The following is a 19095-nucleotide window of genomic DNA, read 5'->3' as shown; positions in this document are numbered from 1 at the left end:
CCTAGGGGATGCACATTGAGGTAGGGCTTTTGAAAGACCAGTAGGATTTGGAAGTGTGCATCTAAGATGAGAAAAGAATCATCAGGGCAGCAGGAGCAGCTTGAGCAAAAGCCTTGGTGCAGGAAAGCACAGGCTATGATGGCAAATGTGAGTCACTCTGGTTTCCTGCAACTTGGCAATATTTGTGAGGCGAAAAGTAGCAGAAAAAATGTAAACATTAGCCGGACTTCGGAAGACCTTGAAGGTCATTAAATAGAACAAGGAAGAACAAGTGGCCTTTAAAAATCTGATCGGATAATTTAATGGATCCAAAAGTGTGCGGTCAGCCTCGTGTGACCTTGGGCAAGTCACTTTCCCCCTCTCTAAGCCTCAGTTTCTTCATCTGCAAACTGGGCAGACGGTCCTTACAGGAAGGGTTAGAGGATCAGGGGCAATAATGTGTGCCAGCTGCTCAGCGCAGTGCCTGGCTGTTCCTAGACTCTTATGAAGCATTCATCCCCTTCCCTCTTCCTTCCTCACCTGCTGAAACCCCATCCCTTCAACTCTGCCAACACTGAGACTGTCCAGCCATCTCCAGTTTCCCCAGCAGGGTGTGATCACTTGTACTTCTGCAGGCAACAGACTTAAAACACCACCCCCTCAAACCACATCTTAGAGAGCTGCTGTGTTTCCTCCCAGGAGGCTGATGAGTTAACTTCTGTAAAGTAAATCCGATTTGCCCACTGACTGTCATCCTCTATTAAAGGATGTGTCCCCACAAGAAACGGAAGCATATTAAGAAGAGTTCCCGTTTATTAGGCTCCCCCTGGGGACCAGGCACTGCCCATCATCTGCCTCTGAGGCTCACAACACTCCTGCCAGGTATTATCTCAATTTTTCAGAGAGAGAAACTAAGGCTCAGAGAGGGAAAGTCTCTTTCTCAAAGTCACACAGCAGAGAGGGGGCCAAGCTGATACTCAAATTTTAGTTTTATCTGATTCCAAAGTCAAAAATAACTACCACACCACAGAACATGGTAGATGCAATTGGGGTGGGGACCTGGAACTCAGAACGCATTACAAATTGACACTATGCCTCTTGGGAGTTTTTATCTAAGTGGGTGTTTTCCCTGTAAAACTCTTCTGACACCAAAAATGACCCTCCCCGCCCACATTCCCACAGAGCCCTGGGGATCCCCCTTACCACTTATTTATCCCACCTCCGCATCCTACTAACTCCCAATTCTACTGGCTCTTCAAGGCCGCCCGGTTTAAATACCACCTCCCCATTTTTCTCCCCTTTCTGACAGCAGTTCCTCTCCCATGCTTTTGTCTTGAATTTTACTTAAGGTTATGTCCAAACAACCCTGGTAGGATCTGCTTTTATCTCTGAGCCTAATCTTTGTTGAATGAATAATGAGCTCCATCCTCAGCCTCTACCAAGCAGCCATTATGCTCCCTACCTTGGTTTTCATCATTCATTCCTCTAGTGAAATATCAGGAGTTCCTTGCTGGGAGACAGCACTCTGGTTTTTCTCTGATGCCACCACCCCTCAGGGCTTAAAACATATTGGAGGCATATAGGAAAAGTAGAAAGGGTGAGTGGGTGAATAGATGGAAGAATGGATGGATGGAAGAATGATGAGTGGATGGAATTGTTACTAGATGTGTGAATAAACTGGTAGAAGGATGGGTGGATGGCAAGATGGATGGATGCTTGGATGGATGGCAGCATGAAGGATGAATGGAATAATGGGTAGATGGAAAGATCAATGTACATATGGCTGGATGGATGGATAAAGGATGAAAGGATGGGTGGATGGATACAACAGAAGGAAAGCAACGTTGGAACATAATGAAAGTATCTTGGGAAAATTGTCCAAATAGCACCGTGCAAAGCCCCAAAAGGCAATGATAAAAGGAAAAAGATAAAAACGGGCACAGGGCTTCCCTGGTGGCGCAGTGGGTGAGAGTGCGCCTGCTGATGCAGGGGACACGGGTTCGTGCCCTGGTCTGGGAAGATCCCACATGCCGCAGAGCGGCTGGGCCCGTGAGCCATGGCCGCTGAGCCTGCGCATCCGGAGCCTGTGCTCCGCAACGGGAGAGGCCACAGCAGTGAGGGGCCCGCGTACCGCAAAAAAAAAAACAAAAAAAAAAACGGGCACAATTTAGATTAGAGAGGATGGATAAAGTGCCGAGGCCAAGAGAGGTGTCCAAAGTTGAGCTGACAATGGGGGAAGTTTTGGGACTCCAAGCCTTACCCTTGACAAGGGCTTTCAAAACAATGGTCTCAAATTCCTCAGGGCCATCATCAGTTGAATAGACTGTCAGCAGCTCCTTCCGACTCATGATCCTCTCCACCTGCAGAATACCAAGTTTTGCAACCCACACCCAACTCCCTGGCCCTGTCCACAGAGATATAGAACATTCCCCTGAAGGACCCAGTAGTCTAGGTGCCTAGCACCCTCTACTCCCAGAACCTAGGGGGCATCCAGGCCCCCAGGCCTCTCCTCCCTTAAACCCAGGAGTCCAGGCTCCCAGCCTTTCCTCCCTCATATCCATGAGGCTGGGCCCCCATTCCCCTTCCCTTGGATCCAGGTCTCCAAATCCTCAGCATCCTCACCTCTCAAGGTCCAGGAGCCCAGGTTCCCAGCTCCCTCCCATCTCAGGTTCCAGAGTTGGACCCCCAATGTCATACCTGGGCCTGTAGGACCTCAGGGTCCCCTTTGGGGAAGAAACGTTTAATCAGATCTTGGGCTTCACATCGCCTGCCTCCTCCAGTCCCTGGAGCCAGAGTGTAGATCTCTGCCAGGCAGTCTGCAGCTCCCCCAGACCCGGCCACCAGGAGGCAGGGGAGCTGAGCCTGGGTGGCCTTCTCTATCCGCTACAGGACAAAAGGGGGAGTCAGGTTAGGGAAGGAAAGTATTCACACCTCCTGGAGTCTAGATTCCCAGCCCCCTCCTCCCCTAGGACACAGGAGTACAGCCCCCGGCTACTGCCCCCCCTTAGACCCAGGCACCTGAGCCCTTATTACCTTCAACATCTTTTCATCACCATCAATCAAGAGAAGGAGGACAGGGATGTCAATTCCAGTCCCTGAGGAGAGAAGAGAGCACAGGGCTTGGTCACCTCCCATCAGCCTCTGTCAGCGATGGGAGAGAACCACGTTTCCCAGGAGTCCCCAGGGCAAACGCTGGCTTCTGCCTAATCCTCTGTCTGGAGGCACATGAGAACTGTCATGCCTTTGAGGATGTTGGGAGGGGCCAGATCTTGAAGACAGTAATGTTCAATTTCTCAAGGGAGGAGAGGGCTGGGAGCCTGGACTCCTGGGTTCCCGAATGAGGCATGAGTCAATCCTATAACTGATTAACCATCCAGGAGCCAGGAGAGGATGAAAGTGCAAATAGAAAATAAAGGAAATAAGGAATAGAAAGGACTATCCAAATACAAGAAAGATATTTATCAAAGCCCAATAGCAAACTCATATAAGTTTTTTACGAACTCTATTCCCAATAAAATAAGAACTGAAACAACATTACTACTATTCACACTTATCTGGGAGTTTTGAGCTAATGTAACAATGCAAGAAAATGAAATAATTGGAATGAAAACTTGTACATATATTTTTTAAGCTGAAAGAGACAAAGGTATCTATTTGAAGGAAAGATGATTTATATTCTCAGAAAATTGGAGAGACTCCACTCAAAATAACTAAATATTAATAAGAGAATTTGGTTAAGAGAATTAATACAAAAATTACACAAAAATAAAAAACTTTTCTACAACTATTATAATATGTATCTTATCCATGTTTTCACAAAAATGATAAAATACCTGGGAATTAATTCATACAGAGGTATAATACTTTTATAAGGAAATTGATAAACATTATATAAGAACAAGTCCTGAATAAATGGAAAAACAAATACCACGTTAACCTCTCACAATGTAACACATAAATTCAATGCAGTTTGGAGAAAGAGGGAGGTAGGAGGAGGTTGGCAGTGTTTTCCTGTTTTTTTCTTAATGGAACAAAATAATTTTTAAATTCATATGAAAGAATTAATATCAGAGGAGTTAAGAAATTTTTGAGAAATGACAGTAGGGAGAAACTTTCCCTAATATATATTCAAACGTCTTTAAACTGCTGTAAACAACAACAGGAACAAATATATATATATATATATATATATATATATATATATAATTTTTTTTTTTTTGGCCATGCTGCACAGCATGTCGGATCTTAGTTCCCTGACCAGGGATTGAACCTGCACCCCCTGCATTGGACATGCAGAGTCTTAACCACTGGACCACCAGGGAAGTCCCAAACAAAATATATTTTTGGCACAGGAATAAATAGGTAGAAGAGAAAAAGGTTCAGAAATACTTCAACATATAAAGGAACTGAATATACAACTTAAGTGGCATTTCAATTTAGCTGGAAAAAGATGGTTTATTTATTAAATGGACATGAAGAGAATGTGGTTTCCCATTTGGAAGAAAAAAATGTAGACTCCCTATCTCAAAACACCTAAAAATCATTTCCAGATGGATTAAAAGTTTAAACATAAAAATATAAGATATTAAAAAAGAAGACTTAGAATATTTGTATAGCATTGGAGTGAAATGGACCTTCCTAAAAAACCAAGGGAAACCAAGGGGCTATAAAAGGAACAACAAATATATCTAACCACATAAAAATGATAGAATTTTTATGGAAGTAGACACCATAATTAAAGTATCTTCTAAAAATTTTACATCTAACAGTCAAAGCGTTACTAAGGACAGGATACAAAGAATTCTTACAAAAAGACAAGAAAGAAATAACCCAATTCAAAAATGTGCAAAGAATATGAATAGACAATTCATAATTGAGGAAATCTGATTGGCCAACAAAATATACGTTTATATCTTTTAACAGTGGTTAGATAAATTAAAAAATCAAATGAAAAGTGGCATGTCACTTTTTACCCATCAAATTTGCCAAAAAAAAAAAATTTAAACCAAGAGTATCCAGAGCCGGTTAAGACTGGACAGAAAAGGAAACTCTCACACGTTCTCGATGAGAGTGAAAACTGCTACACACTTTAAGAAAGTGATCTAGTACTATCTATTAGTATACACACAGAGCAATCTCACTTGGGGGATCTACTGTATAGAATTTAAAACACCTGGATGTAATTATGGATGTTCATACAAAGATATTTATTCAGCGTTGTTTGTAGTGCCAAACACTGATAGCACTTTAAGTATCCACCAATTGAGAAAAATTTAAATAACAGATGGTACAACCATTACCAAGGAATATCATACAACTATTAAAAGGAGATACAAGATAGAGAAGTTTGTACCTAAAAGGGATGGTTATAAGAAAGTGATATGTATATGTATAGTATAAAAGAGAGAAAGGAACACCACTGAGCATAGCATAGGATTTTATAAGCATAGACAAAGATATAAAAGGATTAACTCCAAACCATATAACACAGATTACCCCAATAGAAGGGATTGGAGCTGGGAAGGGAATTTTCTAACGTCTTTTTATTTTCTTCTTTGACCAGTGGGTTATTTACAAACTACAATTCAGGCAATGCTATGAATTTCCTTATATACCTTCGCATGGTTTGATTAGTTCCAGTAAACACATATTAAAGCTGCCATAAAATATTATGTTGAGTGAAAGAAGCCAGTCTCAAAAGGTCATGTATTATATTATTCCATTTATTTAGCTTCTGGAAAAGAGAAGACTAGAGTGATGGAAAACAGATCAGTGGCTGCCAGGGGCTGGGTGCAAAAGGAATGCCTTCATGGTAACAGAACTGGTCTATGTCCTGACTGTGGACATGAATCTCTACACACGCCTAAACTCACAGAATTATACACCCCAAAAAAGTCAGTTTGCACCCCAAAAAGATAATTTTACAAATAAGATTAAAGTTGCCGAAAAGCTAAGTAAAGTTTAAGAATTAAATGGGGGACTTCCCTGGTGGTGCAGTGGTTAAGAATCTGCCTGCCAATGCAGGAAAAACGGGTTCAATCCCTGGTCCGGGAAGATCCCACATGCCGTGGAGCAACTAAGCCCGTGCACCACACTACTGAGCCTGCACTCTAGAGCCCACAAGCCACAACTATTGAGCCCTCGTGCCGCAACTACTGAAACCCATGCGCCTAGAGCCCGTGCTCCGCAACAAGAGAGGCCACCGCGATGAGAAGCCTGCGCACCGCAACGAAGAGTAGCCCTTGCTCGCCACAGCTAGAGAAAGCCCGCGCACAGCAACGAAGACCCAATGCAGCCAAAAATAAATAAATACTTAAAAAAAAAAAGAATTAAATGGACACTTTTTAAAATACAGGAAATGTTTATAAAGAAGCAGGTTTCTGTTTAGTTGACTTTCCACATTGGACATTTCCTTTCTGTTTTTTTTTTTTTTTTTTAAAGCTGCCAGTTTCTTTTTTTTTTTTTTTTTTTTTGCGGTACGCGGGCCTCTCACTGTCGCGGCCTCTCGCGTTGCGGAGCACAGGCTCCGGACGCCCAGGCTCAGTGGCCATGGCTCACGGGCCCAGCCGCTCCGCGGCACGTGGGATCCTCCCGGACCGGGGCACGAACCCGTGCCCCCTGCATCGGCACGCGGACTCTCAACCACTGCGCCACCTGGGAAGCCCTCCTTTCTGTTTTAGTGATTTCTGCCCTGTCTTTATTATATCCTTGCTTCTACTTTCTCTAGATTTGATTTGCTCTTCTGTTTCTAGGATTTTTTTTAATTGGAGACTTAAATCATTGATTTTCAATCTTTCTTTTCTTTTCATTTTAGGTAAGCATTTAAGTCTACAGATTTCCCTCTAAGTACTGCAATAGCTGCATCCCCAAAGTGTTGGTATGTCATAACATTATTATCATTCAGTTCAAAATATTTTCTAGCTTCTTTCTTTTTCCTTCTTTGATCCATGGGTTATTTACAAACTACAGTTCATGAAATGATATGGATGAATCTCACAGAAATAATGTCGAATATGAGAAGGCAGAATTTAAAACATGGGTTTGGTGTGATTGTATTCATATGAAACACAGTCAGAACTACTCTGCTGTGACAAGCAGGATAGGGTGGCTCTTGGGTGTGGGCAGAAAGCTTCTGGGGGCTGGTATTACTGTTTCTTGATCTGGGTGCTGGCTGCATAAGTGGATTCAATTTGTTAAAAATTCATCAAGCTGGGCTTCCCTGGTGGCGCAGTGGTTTAGAGTCCGCCTGCCGATGCAGGGGACGCGGGTTCGTGCCCCGGTCCGGGAAGATCCCACATGCCGCGGAGCCGCTGGGCCTGTGAGCCATGGCCGCTGAGCCTGCGCGTCCGGAGCCTGTGCTCCGCAACGGGAGAGGCCACAGCAGTGAGAGGCCCGTGTACCGCAAAAAAAAAAAAAAAAAAAAAAATCATCAAGCTGTCCACCTTTCGGTATTGTAGATTTCAAGATAATGATTTTTTCAAACACAGCAAATGATGGGAGGAGGCACTTGACCATAGGAAACTCCCCCTGGCCGCAACCCCCAAATTCCTACCAGATCTGACCACTGGGATCCTGAGCTTTGGGCTGTGAATCCCCGGTGGAAGGAGCCACTCACCTCCCACGCCCGTCTTCTGTTGGGCAAGGTAGGACTCGAAGCCCAAGCGGAAGCGGTTCTCGCCGCCCAGGCGGCCGTGGGTGCCGTCGTCCACCAGAAGGAAGGCCGAATAGTTGTAGTCGAGAGCAAACTGGACCCCATCCTCGGGGTCACCGCGCCACCGGTACCTCGCAGGAAACGAGCCCTGGGGGACAAGTGGCCAGACCAGGGAGTCTTTCCATCAGGGCCAAGAGGACAGACACCCAGCCCCGTTCTCCCTCAGACCCGGAACTACAGGTCCCCAGCCCCTCCTCCCTCATACCCAGGAGTCCAGGCCCCCAGCCCCTCCCCCCTCAGACCCCAGACTCCTGGCCCCCAACCCCCACCTTGTCCAAGACCCTGGGTCCCACCTTGGGGTTGATGAGGGTGTCTCTATTCCGAACCACGCCCCAGGGGGCCACGCCCATGGCCACCACCTTGTTGCCCCCAGTCCTGGCTGTCTGGTGGTCCCGCACTGCCACACCCACATGCCGTCCAATGCCCTTGTGCAGCCCTCCGGTGACAATCCAGGCCCCTACACAGCGACACAGACTGGTGGTGAGGTCCAGAGACACACAGGCGTGCAGAGACAGACAGAGACTAGAGAGTGAGACAAAACCCCACACACAAAGGCGGGAGTGGGGAAAGACAGAATTCCAGGGAAGTGGGGGAGATGGGGGGGGCAGCCGGCCCCGGCCCAGGAGGCAGATGCCCACCCTCAGTCACCTGTGTTCTGGGCAGCCCGCACCAGCCCGCGTCGCAGCAGGTCCTGCAGCCAAGTCTGGAGGGTGGGGCCCCCCGACCCCCCCAGCACTGACACCACCAGGTTCGGGGCCTGGAAGCCCCATATGTTTGTGACCAGATTATAAACTGTAGCTGGATCCGTGCGGTCAGAGAGCCGGAGGAACTGTGGACACACAAGAGGAAGGGACACGGGGAAGGGGACAGAGACAGAGAGAAAGGGACAGAGACGCAGAGAGAGGAGCACAGAGATGGGGAGAGGGGGGACGGGGACAGAGACCCAGAGGGGAGGGATGGAGACCCAGAGAGAGGAGGACAGAGACCCAGAGAGAGGGGGACAGGCTTAGAAAAGACAGGGGTGGAGGGGACAGGGATCCAGGAGAGGTGAAGATAGGGATGGGTAAATGGGGAGACACAATGTTCAGTTGGGATACCCCCAGACCCTGGCTCCGGGAGCCCCTGAGGCATGCAGCCCCACTGGTCAACCCTGGCCCTGCCCAGACATGCAAGCCTCACATTGCTGGCCTTGCGGCCGGCACCCAGGAAGTCCAGGTCTCCGAAGGCATCTGTGGGCTTCTCCGTGGTGTGCAAGTCACTGTCCCATACGGTCACCACGGCTGCCCCGAATGCATCCTCCACAGCCACTGATGGGTGGGCACACCGGGGTTGCCCACACTGGCACAAGGTCCCCCTGAGGGGGGAGGGGAAGGAGGAGGATGAAGCCCAGAGGCGTCCGCACCGACCCCAAGCATCCTGTAGAAATGTCCATATTTCTGCATCTCCCTCCAGAGGAGCTCACAGTCCATACTGACCCTGGCCCTGGCCCTCCATGGTTCTGACCAGCCTGAGGGAGAGACTGGGGCAGAACAACCACAGTCACCTCACCCACCAGCAGGAAGCCACAGTGGCTCAAGAGCACCTGAGCAGGGAGGTCTGCATACCAGATCCCACACTCACTGCTGCCTTCAGGGCCTGACGTGGAAAAGTGCAGGGGGCCATTGGGGATGTCCTTGCTGCCCCCAGTTCAAACAGATGGTATTCACACGAAAAGGAAAATCAAGAGAGTGATCACAGAGCACGCATGCACTAGAGGCCAAGGCAGCTGTGTGACTTTGAGCAAGTAGTTTCATCTCTCTGAGCCTAAATTTCCACCTCAAATGGAAAGGCAATGATAGCCCAGCCTCCGTCATAGAACTGTGAGGGGCCAATGAAATAACACAACATTTCCTAAAATGGGGGCCGCATACCAGATCCGGTCTCCGTGAACTCCACACTGAGCTTTAAATAACCTTGAACAACACAGTAAGAAAGTCATTCCTTTTTGAGTTCTCCTAATTACTGTCAAGGAGAGAGGATCAGCTGGGTGCTAGAATGTTTTTAATGCCTAACTCTTTACTTTTTCTTTTTAACAGAGAAAAGCTGGCCTCAGGCTCAGAAAACCGGGCTGGCAACAGCATCCACTTAGACGGTAAATACTTTTCACCTGGTTTTCATTGTGATTGTCTTTTATGGCTTGTTTCTTTCTCTTTGTGGCAAATGGAACAGATTTTGCATTTACGGTGATCACATATGAAACTTCTTTCCCCCTAAATAAATACGCAAGTATCCCTGGTTACCTAATGGGATTGGCACCTGAGTTTAAAAACAGCAAGCCACACAGGTTTGGGAGATGAGGGATTTATTTGAAAATGTATCTAAATCTCTTTGGTCCCTGATTCCAGAAGGGATTCAAATATCGGGGGAGACCTGCATTTATGTAAACAGAGTGAGCCATGATTTAAGGACTAATTTTACGGAAAGAATAGCACAGGTGGTCCATGGATTTGACAAGAGTTGTAAAGTCACTAAAAGAATGGCCAACAAATCCAAACAGAATACACCAGCTCCTGGCACAGTGAGAACTATAGGATACATCCCTCCCTCTTCCTGAGTCTACCTCCAGGGTCCTGGCATGCCTCAGTTTACCCACTTGATCCTTTCACCTATCTCAACCCCGTCCCTGGACCCCCCCCCACCCCTCATTCCTGTCCATCTACTTCCCACGAGCCCTTCCTGGCAAAATTTCTTCATGGAATGTTCCAGAACCTGAACTGTCCAGTACAGTAGCCTCTAGCCACACCGTGCTCCTTATAGTCAAATAAATTAAAATTAGATACAACTAAAAATTCAGTTCCTCAGTTGCTCTGGCCACATTTCAAGTGATCAGGAGCCATACGTGGCCAGTGCCTGCCATACTGGATGTGGATATAGAACATTTTCACCATTGCAGAAACTTCTGGTAGACAGCACTGGCAGACTCCCCCTCTGTCCGTCTCATCTCCTACCCCCCTTTCTCTGTGTGGCCACTGAAAACGAAATTGTTCCCGATAAAAATCAGCAATTACCTGCACATCCCCGAGTACAATGGCTCCTATTCAGGTCTCATCTGACTCCGACAAAGTAGCACTGGTCATATCTAAAAGGCTGACTCTAGAAAAGCTTTTCCCTGGCAGAGCACACCCGTTCCCCTGGCTGCTCTGTCTCTGCCTCATCTGTGGCTTTCTCTTCTTCTGTGCCTCCCTTGAGTGTAGGTGTTCCCCAGAGCCAGGACCACATGCCTTCCCTACATGGGTCTCAAACTCAATGGCCCCAAGGGCCAGGCAGGTAATTACGTAAGAGAAAGAAGCATCAGGTGGAAAATTATAAGCGGATGTGCCGGAGGCTGTGCTGACTTGAGGCAGCATGTCTGTCTTGAAGCATTCAGAGACAAGTTTTTAGCAATCCTTTCTTCCGTGGAAGAAAAAAAAGAAAACATCGGCCATAGAATTGCCAGTTTGCAACCTCCTCTGATTTTACACTTTCTTCCCCCCATCCTACTTCCACTTCAGTTTCCATTACCACCTACAGCTAGGACTTCTCAAATCTTGGATGGAAGTCACAGACCTTTCCTGAGTCCCTGAACCAGGTTTGCAATGCCCCTGGCTCCCCCAGGCCCCTCCCACACACGAAATCCCACTCTGAGCTGGGCAACATTTCCCAAACCTACTCATGCACCTGGGTTCCTATCTCGGGGACAAGCTCACTGTTTCCCAGGCCCCAGACCAGATGTCTGGGCCCATCCTCCCCTCTCCCCTCTCACTCTGCAAATCCATCGGTCCCCAAGCTCCTGCCCCTGAATCTTTGCCCTGTCCCCACCTCTCTGTGTCCCCTCAGCCCTGGCCTGCCTCAGGCCTGTTCTCCTCCCACCTGTCCCTTGCCCAGCCTCTTCCCCAGCTTCCTGAACTCCTATTCATCCTCATGTGGCCCTCAGGGCATCTATCCACACCCAGAGCTGACTCTGCCCCTCCCATGGCTCCCCGGAACACCAAGACTCGGTCCCAACCCCTCGGGGTGACATTTGAGGCTGTCTGACTACTGGCCCTGCCCTCCTGCTTGATATCCTCTTTCAGATGCTCTCTGCACCTTGAACTCTGCCCCATTTGCAAGCCACATAGTCAATAGGGGACAATTTATACTTGTTCCCACTCCTGGAATCCAACCCACCTTCAACTGTCAAACTCCAACTTTATCACCTTCCAATGTCACCTCATTAGCCCCTCCTCCTACAGAAGCCATTGGTGACACCCTGTGTCCCCTCCTCGGACTTAACCAGATGCCTCCTCTTGGCTCCCACTGGGCCCAGTGGCTTGTCCTTTGCAGCTCCCATCTCCTTGCCTTATAATCATCTTCCTCCCACCAGACCAGAGGTTCCTAAAATTCCTTGACCGCCCTTTCCATCAGTAAAAGTTTTTGAGCACTCACCCCCAAATAATATATATGTTTATTTATACATAATTCAAGCCATCCTGCACTAATATAGTCATAATAAAACACACACTAAATTAGGAACGTTGACATTTCCCATACCCCAAAGATTGCCTTGAGGACACTAGAAAGCCAGAACCCACTTGAGAGACCATCACTGAAGGCCAGGAACTCCTAATGGTGGCCACTCCCCACCCCTCAGCCACCCAGCACAAGCACAGGCCCTACACATGCTAGTAATTGCTACCTTCCGGTGGTTCCTATGGACATATTTTCCAGTGATTACTATGTGCTGGGCACTGTTTCAGAAATATCATAAGCAGTAACTTGTTTAATTCTTACAATATCCGCAGGAAATGGAGCCTGGTTTTTTTTTTTTTTTCTTTTTGCAGTACGCGGGCCTCTCACTGTTGTGGCCTCTCCCGTTGCGGAGCACAGGCTCCAGACGCGCAGGCTCAGCGGCCATGGCTCACGGGCCTAGCCGCTCCGCGGCATGTGGGATCTTCCCGGACAGGGGCACAAACCCGTGTCCCCTGCATCGGCAGGCGGACTCTCAACCACTGCGCCACCAGGGAAGCCCTAGAGCCTGTTTTTATGCCCAGATGATAGATGAGGCCCAGAGAAGTGAAATGATTTGCCCGAAGCCACACAGCACGTGTCCCAGCTGAAATCTGAACCCTGGCAGGGCCTGTGCTCTTGAAAATAATGTCCCCTTGGAAGTGCTGAGTGAGAATTTCTTGGAGGAATGAACGAACAAGTGAATGGATGAAACAGAGACAGCCAAGAAAGAAAGACAGAGAAAGTGACACCAGGAGGCAGAGACACACAGAAGGGACACGGGGAAGGAAAAAACCAGAACCCAGCCCTGGGTCTTGAACACTGAACCTGAGCGGGAGGATGGGAAATTAGAAGTGTTTGCAGACTGACCCAAGCCCTCCCCGAGGTAGAGAGCCACCAGGGAACGCCCTTGGGAGTATCGGCTCTGACTGGGGAAGGGAAGGAACCGAAAGGCGGGGTCTGCGGTGGGCGGGGTCAGCGGACCCGGGACACTCTGGGGTCTGTCCCCGGGGCGAACTCCTCACCCCGCATCTGTGGGGTCAACGATGAAAGTCGTGCACGTCTTCTTCTTGAAGATCTTGGGGATCCAGCTCTGGAGACAGGAACAAGGAGTGGTGGGGTGGATCCAGTTAGGGTCACTCCGTGACCCACCCGCGCCCTAGCCGGAGACCCAGGAGTCCGGGACCCCAGTGCCCTCCTCTCCCGGACTCAGGAGACTCGACCCCCCCAACCCCCTCACCAATCCGTCCCCAAGGACCCTGGAGTCCGGGCCCCCAGCAACCCCTTCCTTTGTCTGACCCAAGAATCTGGGTCTCAAGCACCCTCCTCTCTGGAAACCAGGAGGCCAGGCCCTAGCTCCCTGTTCCCTCAGGCCTGGGTCCGGCCGCTGTACCTGCTCCTTCTCTGCACCCACCATGCTGCCGCAGCCACCGAAACCTATCCGACTCCCGGCATTCGATCCACCAACCCGGGTTCTAGATGCGCCCTGAACAAACCGGATCCGCCACTTCCCAGCCCAGCCTTGGGCGGGGCCAGGTCTGGGGGGCGGGGAATCTCGGAGAAGCGTAGAGCGGGAGGCGGGGCAAAGGGTCGGACAGGATCCAGAGAGAGGCGGGCAGGGACCCAGGGAGAGGGGGACAGGAACCCAGGGAGAGGGGGACAGAGACGCAGAGAGGAAATGCCAGCGATGAGAGAGAGGGCACACTGACCCAGGTCGGGGGATGGGGGGCGGGAAACACTAAGACTTAGGCGGGGGCAGAGAATCAGAAAGGGGGAACAGAGATTGGGGGGGCGCTACATTGACCCAAAGAGGGAGAGAGAAAGATTTAGATGGGTGGCAGACACTCAGAGGGAGAGGGAGAAGGGGACAGAATCCTCAGGAGGGGGCAACAGGGACCCTGAGAGAGAGCTGGTGAAGAAACAATGACAGAGAGGGGGAGACCCATAAAGAAGGATGGGAACCCAAAGAGTGAGGGCGACAGTGACAGGATGAGGAGTGGGAGGTACTGCTATGCGGACAGGCAGGGCCACATGTCTCCTGCCGACTCTCTGACAGGGACAGCTGCGGCCTCCTGGGTAACCTGAGCCCCTTGCCCCCCCTCGCTGTATTTATAGCCCTGGCCTGGCGCCATCCCCTGCCCCCAGATCTGAGTTCCAGGGACAGGAGGTCATGGGTACGTGTGCTGGAGCAAAATTCCTTTCACGCCATTCCAGGGCTTCCATATTGGCATCCACCTTCTCAGCAGAGTAGCCCATTCTGGCCAGAAACTCCCCATAATCTAACCCCCAGTCCTTCCTGGGCAGGGGTTTCTCCCCTCAGATACATCCCTCCTGCTACCCTCCCCCATGGCCCAGGCTCCCCCCAGACTGGCCTACTAAAAATCTAGCCATTGTCTTTGCAGCTGCCAAACATGAACTTGTTGGCAACCCAAAGTCAAATCCCTTGGCTCCCCTCTCCTGGCCAAGGAGAGACCCCTTCATCCACCCCCTCCCCAGCTGGGAGGGGGAGGAGCAGGAGGGGAGGGGCAGATGGGGACTGACCCAGAATAACTCGGGGCTGAGAGTAAATTTAGCCACAGAGAGGGGAGGGGAGAGACCCTATTGGCTGGGAAGTGGGAGGGAGGGCCAGAGAGGAGGGTAAGGGGCTCTGGAGACTGCCTCAGAGGGCCTGGCTGTGAGGGCCAGGGGACAGAGGCCGAGAGAGACACAGCAAAGGAACAACACAGGGAGAAAGAAACAGAAGGAGCCCAACATTCATCCACATAGCCATAGCCACAGTGGGAGCCAGCCCTGGGAGAAGCTCTGCTGCCTGTCTGTCCCCATGGGCCACTGTGGGCCATGGCTGCACACTTTTCTCCTCTGGGCTGCAGTGGCCAGCCTGCTTCTCCCCACTGCCGTGACCCAGCAGCTGAGAGGGGCTGGGCTGGGGCCCAGCAACTGGAACGACAATGCAGGAGCTTTGGAGCCCTCAGAGGACGCATCGGGCAAGTTTGGCCACCCCACGCACAGCCATAGAGGCCATGGAGATGAGAACAAGGATGTTTCCACGGAGAGTGGGCATCATTTCTGGGGCCACGGAGACCACAGAGAAGAGGATGAAGATGTCTCCAGAGAACCCCAAGACCATAGGTACCAAGGCCACACGGTGGGAGATGAGAACACCTCTGATGAGGAGGAACACACAGAGCATGCTCAGCAGGCCCGTGGGCACAGAAGCCATGGGAATGAAGAGGCGGATGATTCAGCTGAGCACGGGCACCACTTCCCCAGCCACAGGAGCCATGGCCGTCAAGATGAAGACGAAGTTGTGTCCAGTGAGCATCACCATCATATCGTCAGGCATGTACACCGAGGTCATGGAGAAGAGGAGGATGAAGAAGAGGAAGAGGAGGATGTCTCCACTGAGTATGGACACCAGGTCCACAGACACCAAGACCACGGGAAGGAAAAGGATGAAGATGTCTCAGATGAACACCCCCATCATGGCCCCAGCCACAGACACCGAGGCCATGAAGAAGAAGAAGAAGATGATGATGATGTCTCCACTGAGTACATACACCAGACCCACAGGAGTCAAGGCCATGGGAAGGAAGACAATGAAGATGTCTCAGATGAACACCACCATCATATCCCTAGCCACAGACATCAAGGCCACAGAGACAAGGAAGATGAGGATGAGGATGTGTCCACTGAACACTGGCACCAGGTTCCCAGACATACCCACCATGGCCTTGGAGACAATGAGGAGGAGATCACAGTCAAGTTCAGCCACCATGTTGCAAGCCACCAGCCCCAAGGCCACAAGAGCACTAAGGAGGAGGACTTCCCAGAGGAACATGAAAGAGCAGTCCATGGCCATCACCACCACGGAGTCCCCAAGGAGGAAGATGAGGACACCTCTGCCAAGCTTGGCCACCAGGCTCCCAGCCACAGGCAGCAAAGCCACAGAGATAAAGGGACTGGCCACAGAGGGTCCATCAAAGAGGAGAATAACCACCAGTCCCCAGAATACGTGGGGGTAAAGGATAGAAGCCATTTAAGGGAGAGTGATTCTGAGGAGGAAGAGGAAGAGAAGGAAGAGGATCACAGCTCCCATGAAGATGATGATGAAGGTTCAGAGGAGGGAGGAGAAGGTACCCACCATGGCAGCCTGGACCAGGAGGATGAGGAAGACAAGGAGGAAGGTCATGGCCTCAGCCTGAGCCAGGAGGAGGAGGAAGAAGAGGAGGAAGAGGAGGAGGAGAGGAGGGAAGAGAGGGCTGAGGTTTGGGTCCCACTGAGCCAAGACCACCAGGAGGAAGAAGATGAGGAGGAGGGGCTGGAAGAGGATGAGCTCCCCTTCACCATCATCCCCAACCCACTGGCCAGGAGGGAGGTGTCTGGAGGTGCCTCCAGTGAAGAGGAGAGTGGTGAGGACATGGGTAAGTGATCTGACTGGATGATGGGGGTGGGGAGGAGCGGAGTCAACCTGGGTCACTGCTGCCCTCTTGTCCCCACAGATCAGCAGGATGCCCAGGAGTATGGGAACTACCAGCCAGGGTCCCTGTGTGGCTACTGCTCCATCTGCAATGTATGTCCGCAACCCAGCTCCACCCACCAAGCTGTTCCTAGAGTTTGTTTCTGGGCTCTGGTGTGCCTTGGGAGGGCCCTGAGCAACGGGCCCGAGTAAACAAAGACACTTTTGGGGCCAAGTCGGGGACAGACTGGAGGCCAGGAGGCTGGGGAGGAGCCTGGGATAGTGGTCCAGGAAAGAGAGGGTGAGGCCTGAGCTGCACTTGCAGATGTGGGGACAGGGAGGAAGGTTCAAGGCAGAGCCGAGGGAGGTGGGACAGGACTGGAGACTGACAGGCTATGGGGAGAATAGGAAGAGAGGGGGTGAAGAGAGTACCCAAAGGTCCAGCCCACAGAGACAAGGGGACGTCGGGGCGCCTTGCAATAGGGAAATGAGGGGGTGGGAAGCAGGTTAAGCAGGTTGGAGGAAGATACTGAGCTCAGTGTCAGAAGTAATGAGGCTGAGAAGTTGGGGATATGTCCAGTGGGCAGGGTGGAGGACTGGCGGGTGGCTCCCAAACGTCCCTCCCTGCCTAACCAGGCTCCTCTGGTCCCCAGCGATGCACTGAATGTGAGAACTGTCACTGTGACGAGGAGAACATGGGAGAGCACTGCGACCAGTGCCAGGTGAGACTTCTCCCAGACTCAAGGATCCACCAGGTTTCCCGACAGCCCGGGACCATCTGAGCACCCCCAGCCCCAAATCTTCTGCCCTCAAACTGACCTAACCCCTTACCCCTGATGCAGCCTTGACTCCAAACCCGATCCTGCCTCTGACCTTAACCTCCGCCTAGCTAGCCTCCTGCCCAAGTACGGCCCACGCCCCATCCTAACACCGCCCCTGACCACCTCGTACCGCTCATTCTCTCTCCCCACCCCCGCCCCCAGCACTGCCAGTTCTGCTACCTCTGCCCGCTGCTCTGCGAAACTGTCTGCACTCCGGGTGAGCATGGGTGGGGCCCAGAAGAAACCTGATGAAGGGGCGGGGCCTGGTGGGTGGAGCCAACCTGAGGAGCAGGCTGGAAGGTTGTGGGCGTGGCTATGTGCGGAGGCGTGGCCAAGGCTGGGACTCTGTGACGAGCGGGAGGAGCACGGAGGGGCGGGGCCGGGCAGAGGGAAGGTTGGGGATAGGTGCCAAAACCTAAGAGGTTCGGATTGAGGGGTTAGCCTAGAACCAAGAGGTTGGGGCCAAAGCAAGTGGAATTCGAAGGACGCGGCGGGGCGTGGGGCTATTGGAGAATGGGAACACTTAGAGCCAGGAGGAAGGGAGGAGTCGCTGTAGAAGGAATTAGTTTGGGGGAAGGAATCCAGAAAAGGGGGCGGAGCTAGTCCTGGTCCTGGACTGAGTGAAAAGTGGCCCCCAATTTCACCCGTGGTGTACCCCTCAAGCCTCTTCTCTCCTACAGGAAGCTACGTCGACTATTTCTCCTCGTCCCTGTACCAGTAAGTGTGTGGAGGGGGGATGTTTAAGGGCCCCGTTTAGAAAGGTGCTGTCCCGCTATGAATTATTGGAAAGCCCTGAGCCTCTAGTCCCCCCTTGGTGAAATGAGCAGGTTAACGACCTCTAAGCGCCCTGGTGTGAGCTTTGGACACTTCGGCTGTCCAACCTCTGCGTCCTTCTCTCCAGAGCCCTGGCAGACATGCTGGAAACTCCGAAACCCTAACCCAGACACACGGCTGCGGCGCAGATACATCTCCCTGGCCCTCCAACCCCTTTCCACGGGCCATATTTATTTCTCTGAATAAACGTGCTCCCCGAAACCTCATTGTCTGGCCTGGGGTCTGGATCCTCTGGGCACCGGGGAATGCGGGTGGGGTCTGAGGGAGAAGGGGCCTGGACTCCTCGAAGTGGTTGGTTGCTAGGTCCTGATAAATAAATCAGTCAACACGGGAGCTTTTTGAAACAGTTCTCTTTACCCGTGATCACTGAGTGACGCCTGGGGCAGGGAGGCCGACCAAGAGTCGGGGGCGAGGGCTTCCCCACCGTCTTTCCTCTCCCCACGCCACGTCGCCCAGGGGCATCGTGGAAAGAGGATTCTCCCATGCAAACCCCGGAGCTGGAGCGGAACGGGGAGCGCAGTTCTGCACCCCCTACCCCCCCCCGGGGCACGGACACGGCCACAGCACGGGGGGCGGAGGGGCCTCGGGGACACGAGACACTGGGGAGAGAGAGGGAGCCCCGCCCGCGGCTGACCCCAGGCAGCGGCGACCGGACGCCGCGGGGCAGGGCTGAGTGGCACAAAGGGCGAGGCTTTTAGCAGCGAGTCCTCCCTCCCCTCCTTTCGGACGAAGAAGGACGACTTGGGCCCCGCGACTGGGAAGAAAGGGGAGGGGGCAGCCTCTCCCCGCAT

General features: G+C 51.4%; 2 protein-coding genes across 5 annotated transcripts in view; one reads left to right on the top strand and one right to left on the bottom strand.

Annotated features, from left to right (window-relative positions):
- The window catches only part of TRPM4 (transient receptor potential cation channel subfamily M member 4), a 36731-nt gene extending 23021 nt beyond the window's left edge, over positions 1 to 13710 (bottom strand). For 3 of the 4 annotated variants that reach the window (XR_013825420.1, XM_079908799.1, XM_079908800.1), the window contains exons 1-9: positions 13587 to 13710; positions 13219 to 13286; positions 8870 to 9044; positions 8339 to 8519; positions 7984 to 8147; positions 7595 to 7778; positions 3013 to 3074; positions 2677 to 2862; positions 2240 to 2339 (exon numbers count right to left, since the gene is read on the bottom strand). Coding sequence is in view for 3 of the 4 variants with exons in the window: in XM_079908799.1 (XP_079764925.1) it covers positions 2240 to 2339; positions 2677 to 2862; positions 3013 to 3074; positions 7595 to 7778; positions 7984 to 8147; positions 8339 to 8519; positions 8870 to 9044; positions 13219 to 13286; positions 13587 to 13610 (1144 nt within the window). In the remaining variant the exon portion in view is untranslated. Of the gene's footprint in view, positions 1 to 2239; positions 2340 to 2676; positions 2863 to 3012; positions 3075 to 7594; positions 7779 to 7983; positions 8148 to 8338; positions 8520 to 8869; positions 9045 to 13218; positions 13287 to 13586 lie in introns of those variants that run through there. The other variant, XM_079908801.1, reaches the window with a different exon arrangement.
- Positions 13711 to 14817: 1107 nt separating this feature from the next.
- Positions 14818 to 18556, top strand: HRC (histidine rich calcium binding protein). Its single transcript, XM_079908802.1, has 6 exons — positions 14818 to 16614; positions 16693 to 16763; positions 17303 to 17371; positions 17633 to 17687; positions 18151 to 18187; positions 18372 to 18556. The coding sequence occupies exons 1-6, from the start codon at positions 15015 to 15017 to the stop codon at positions 18406 to 18408; spliced, it is 1869 nt and encodes a 622-aa protein (XP_079764928.1). The 5' UTR covers positions 14818 to 15014; the 3' UTR covers positions 18409 to 18556.
- Positions 18557 to 19095: the final 539 nt, after the last annotated feature.

Source organism: Stenella coeruleoalba (assembly GCF_951394435.1).
Source record: "Stenella coeruleoalba genome assembly, chromosome: 20".
NCBI lineage: Eukaryota > Metazoa > Chordata > Mammalia > Artiodactyla > Delphinidae > Stenella > Stenella coeruleoalba.
This window is presented reverse-complemented; position numbering and strand designations above follow the sequence as displayed.

Bases quoted from the DNA above. Each gene is read 5' to 3' on its own strand.
- HRC (XM_079908802.1), top strand. From the start codon at position 15,015: ATGGGCCACTGTGGGCCATGGCTGCACACTTTTCTCCTCTGGGCTGCA. The intron at 16,764-17,302 runs GTATGTCCGCAA...TCTGGTCCCCAG, and splicing joins GCTACTGCTCCATCTGCAAT to CGATGCACTGAATGTGAGAA. The intron at 18,188-18,371 runs GTAAGTGTGTGG...CCTTCTCTCCAG, and splicing joins TTCTCCTCGTCCCTGTACCA to AGCCCTGGCAGACATGCTGG.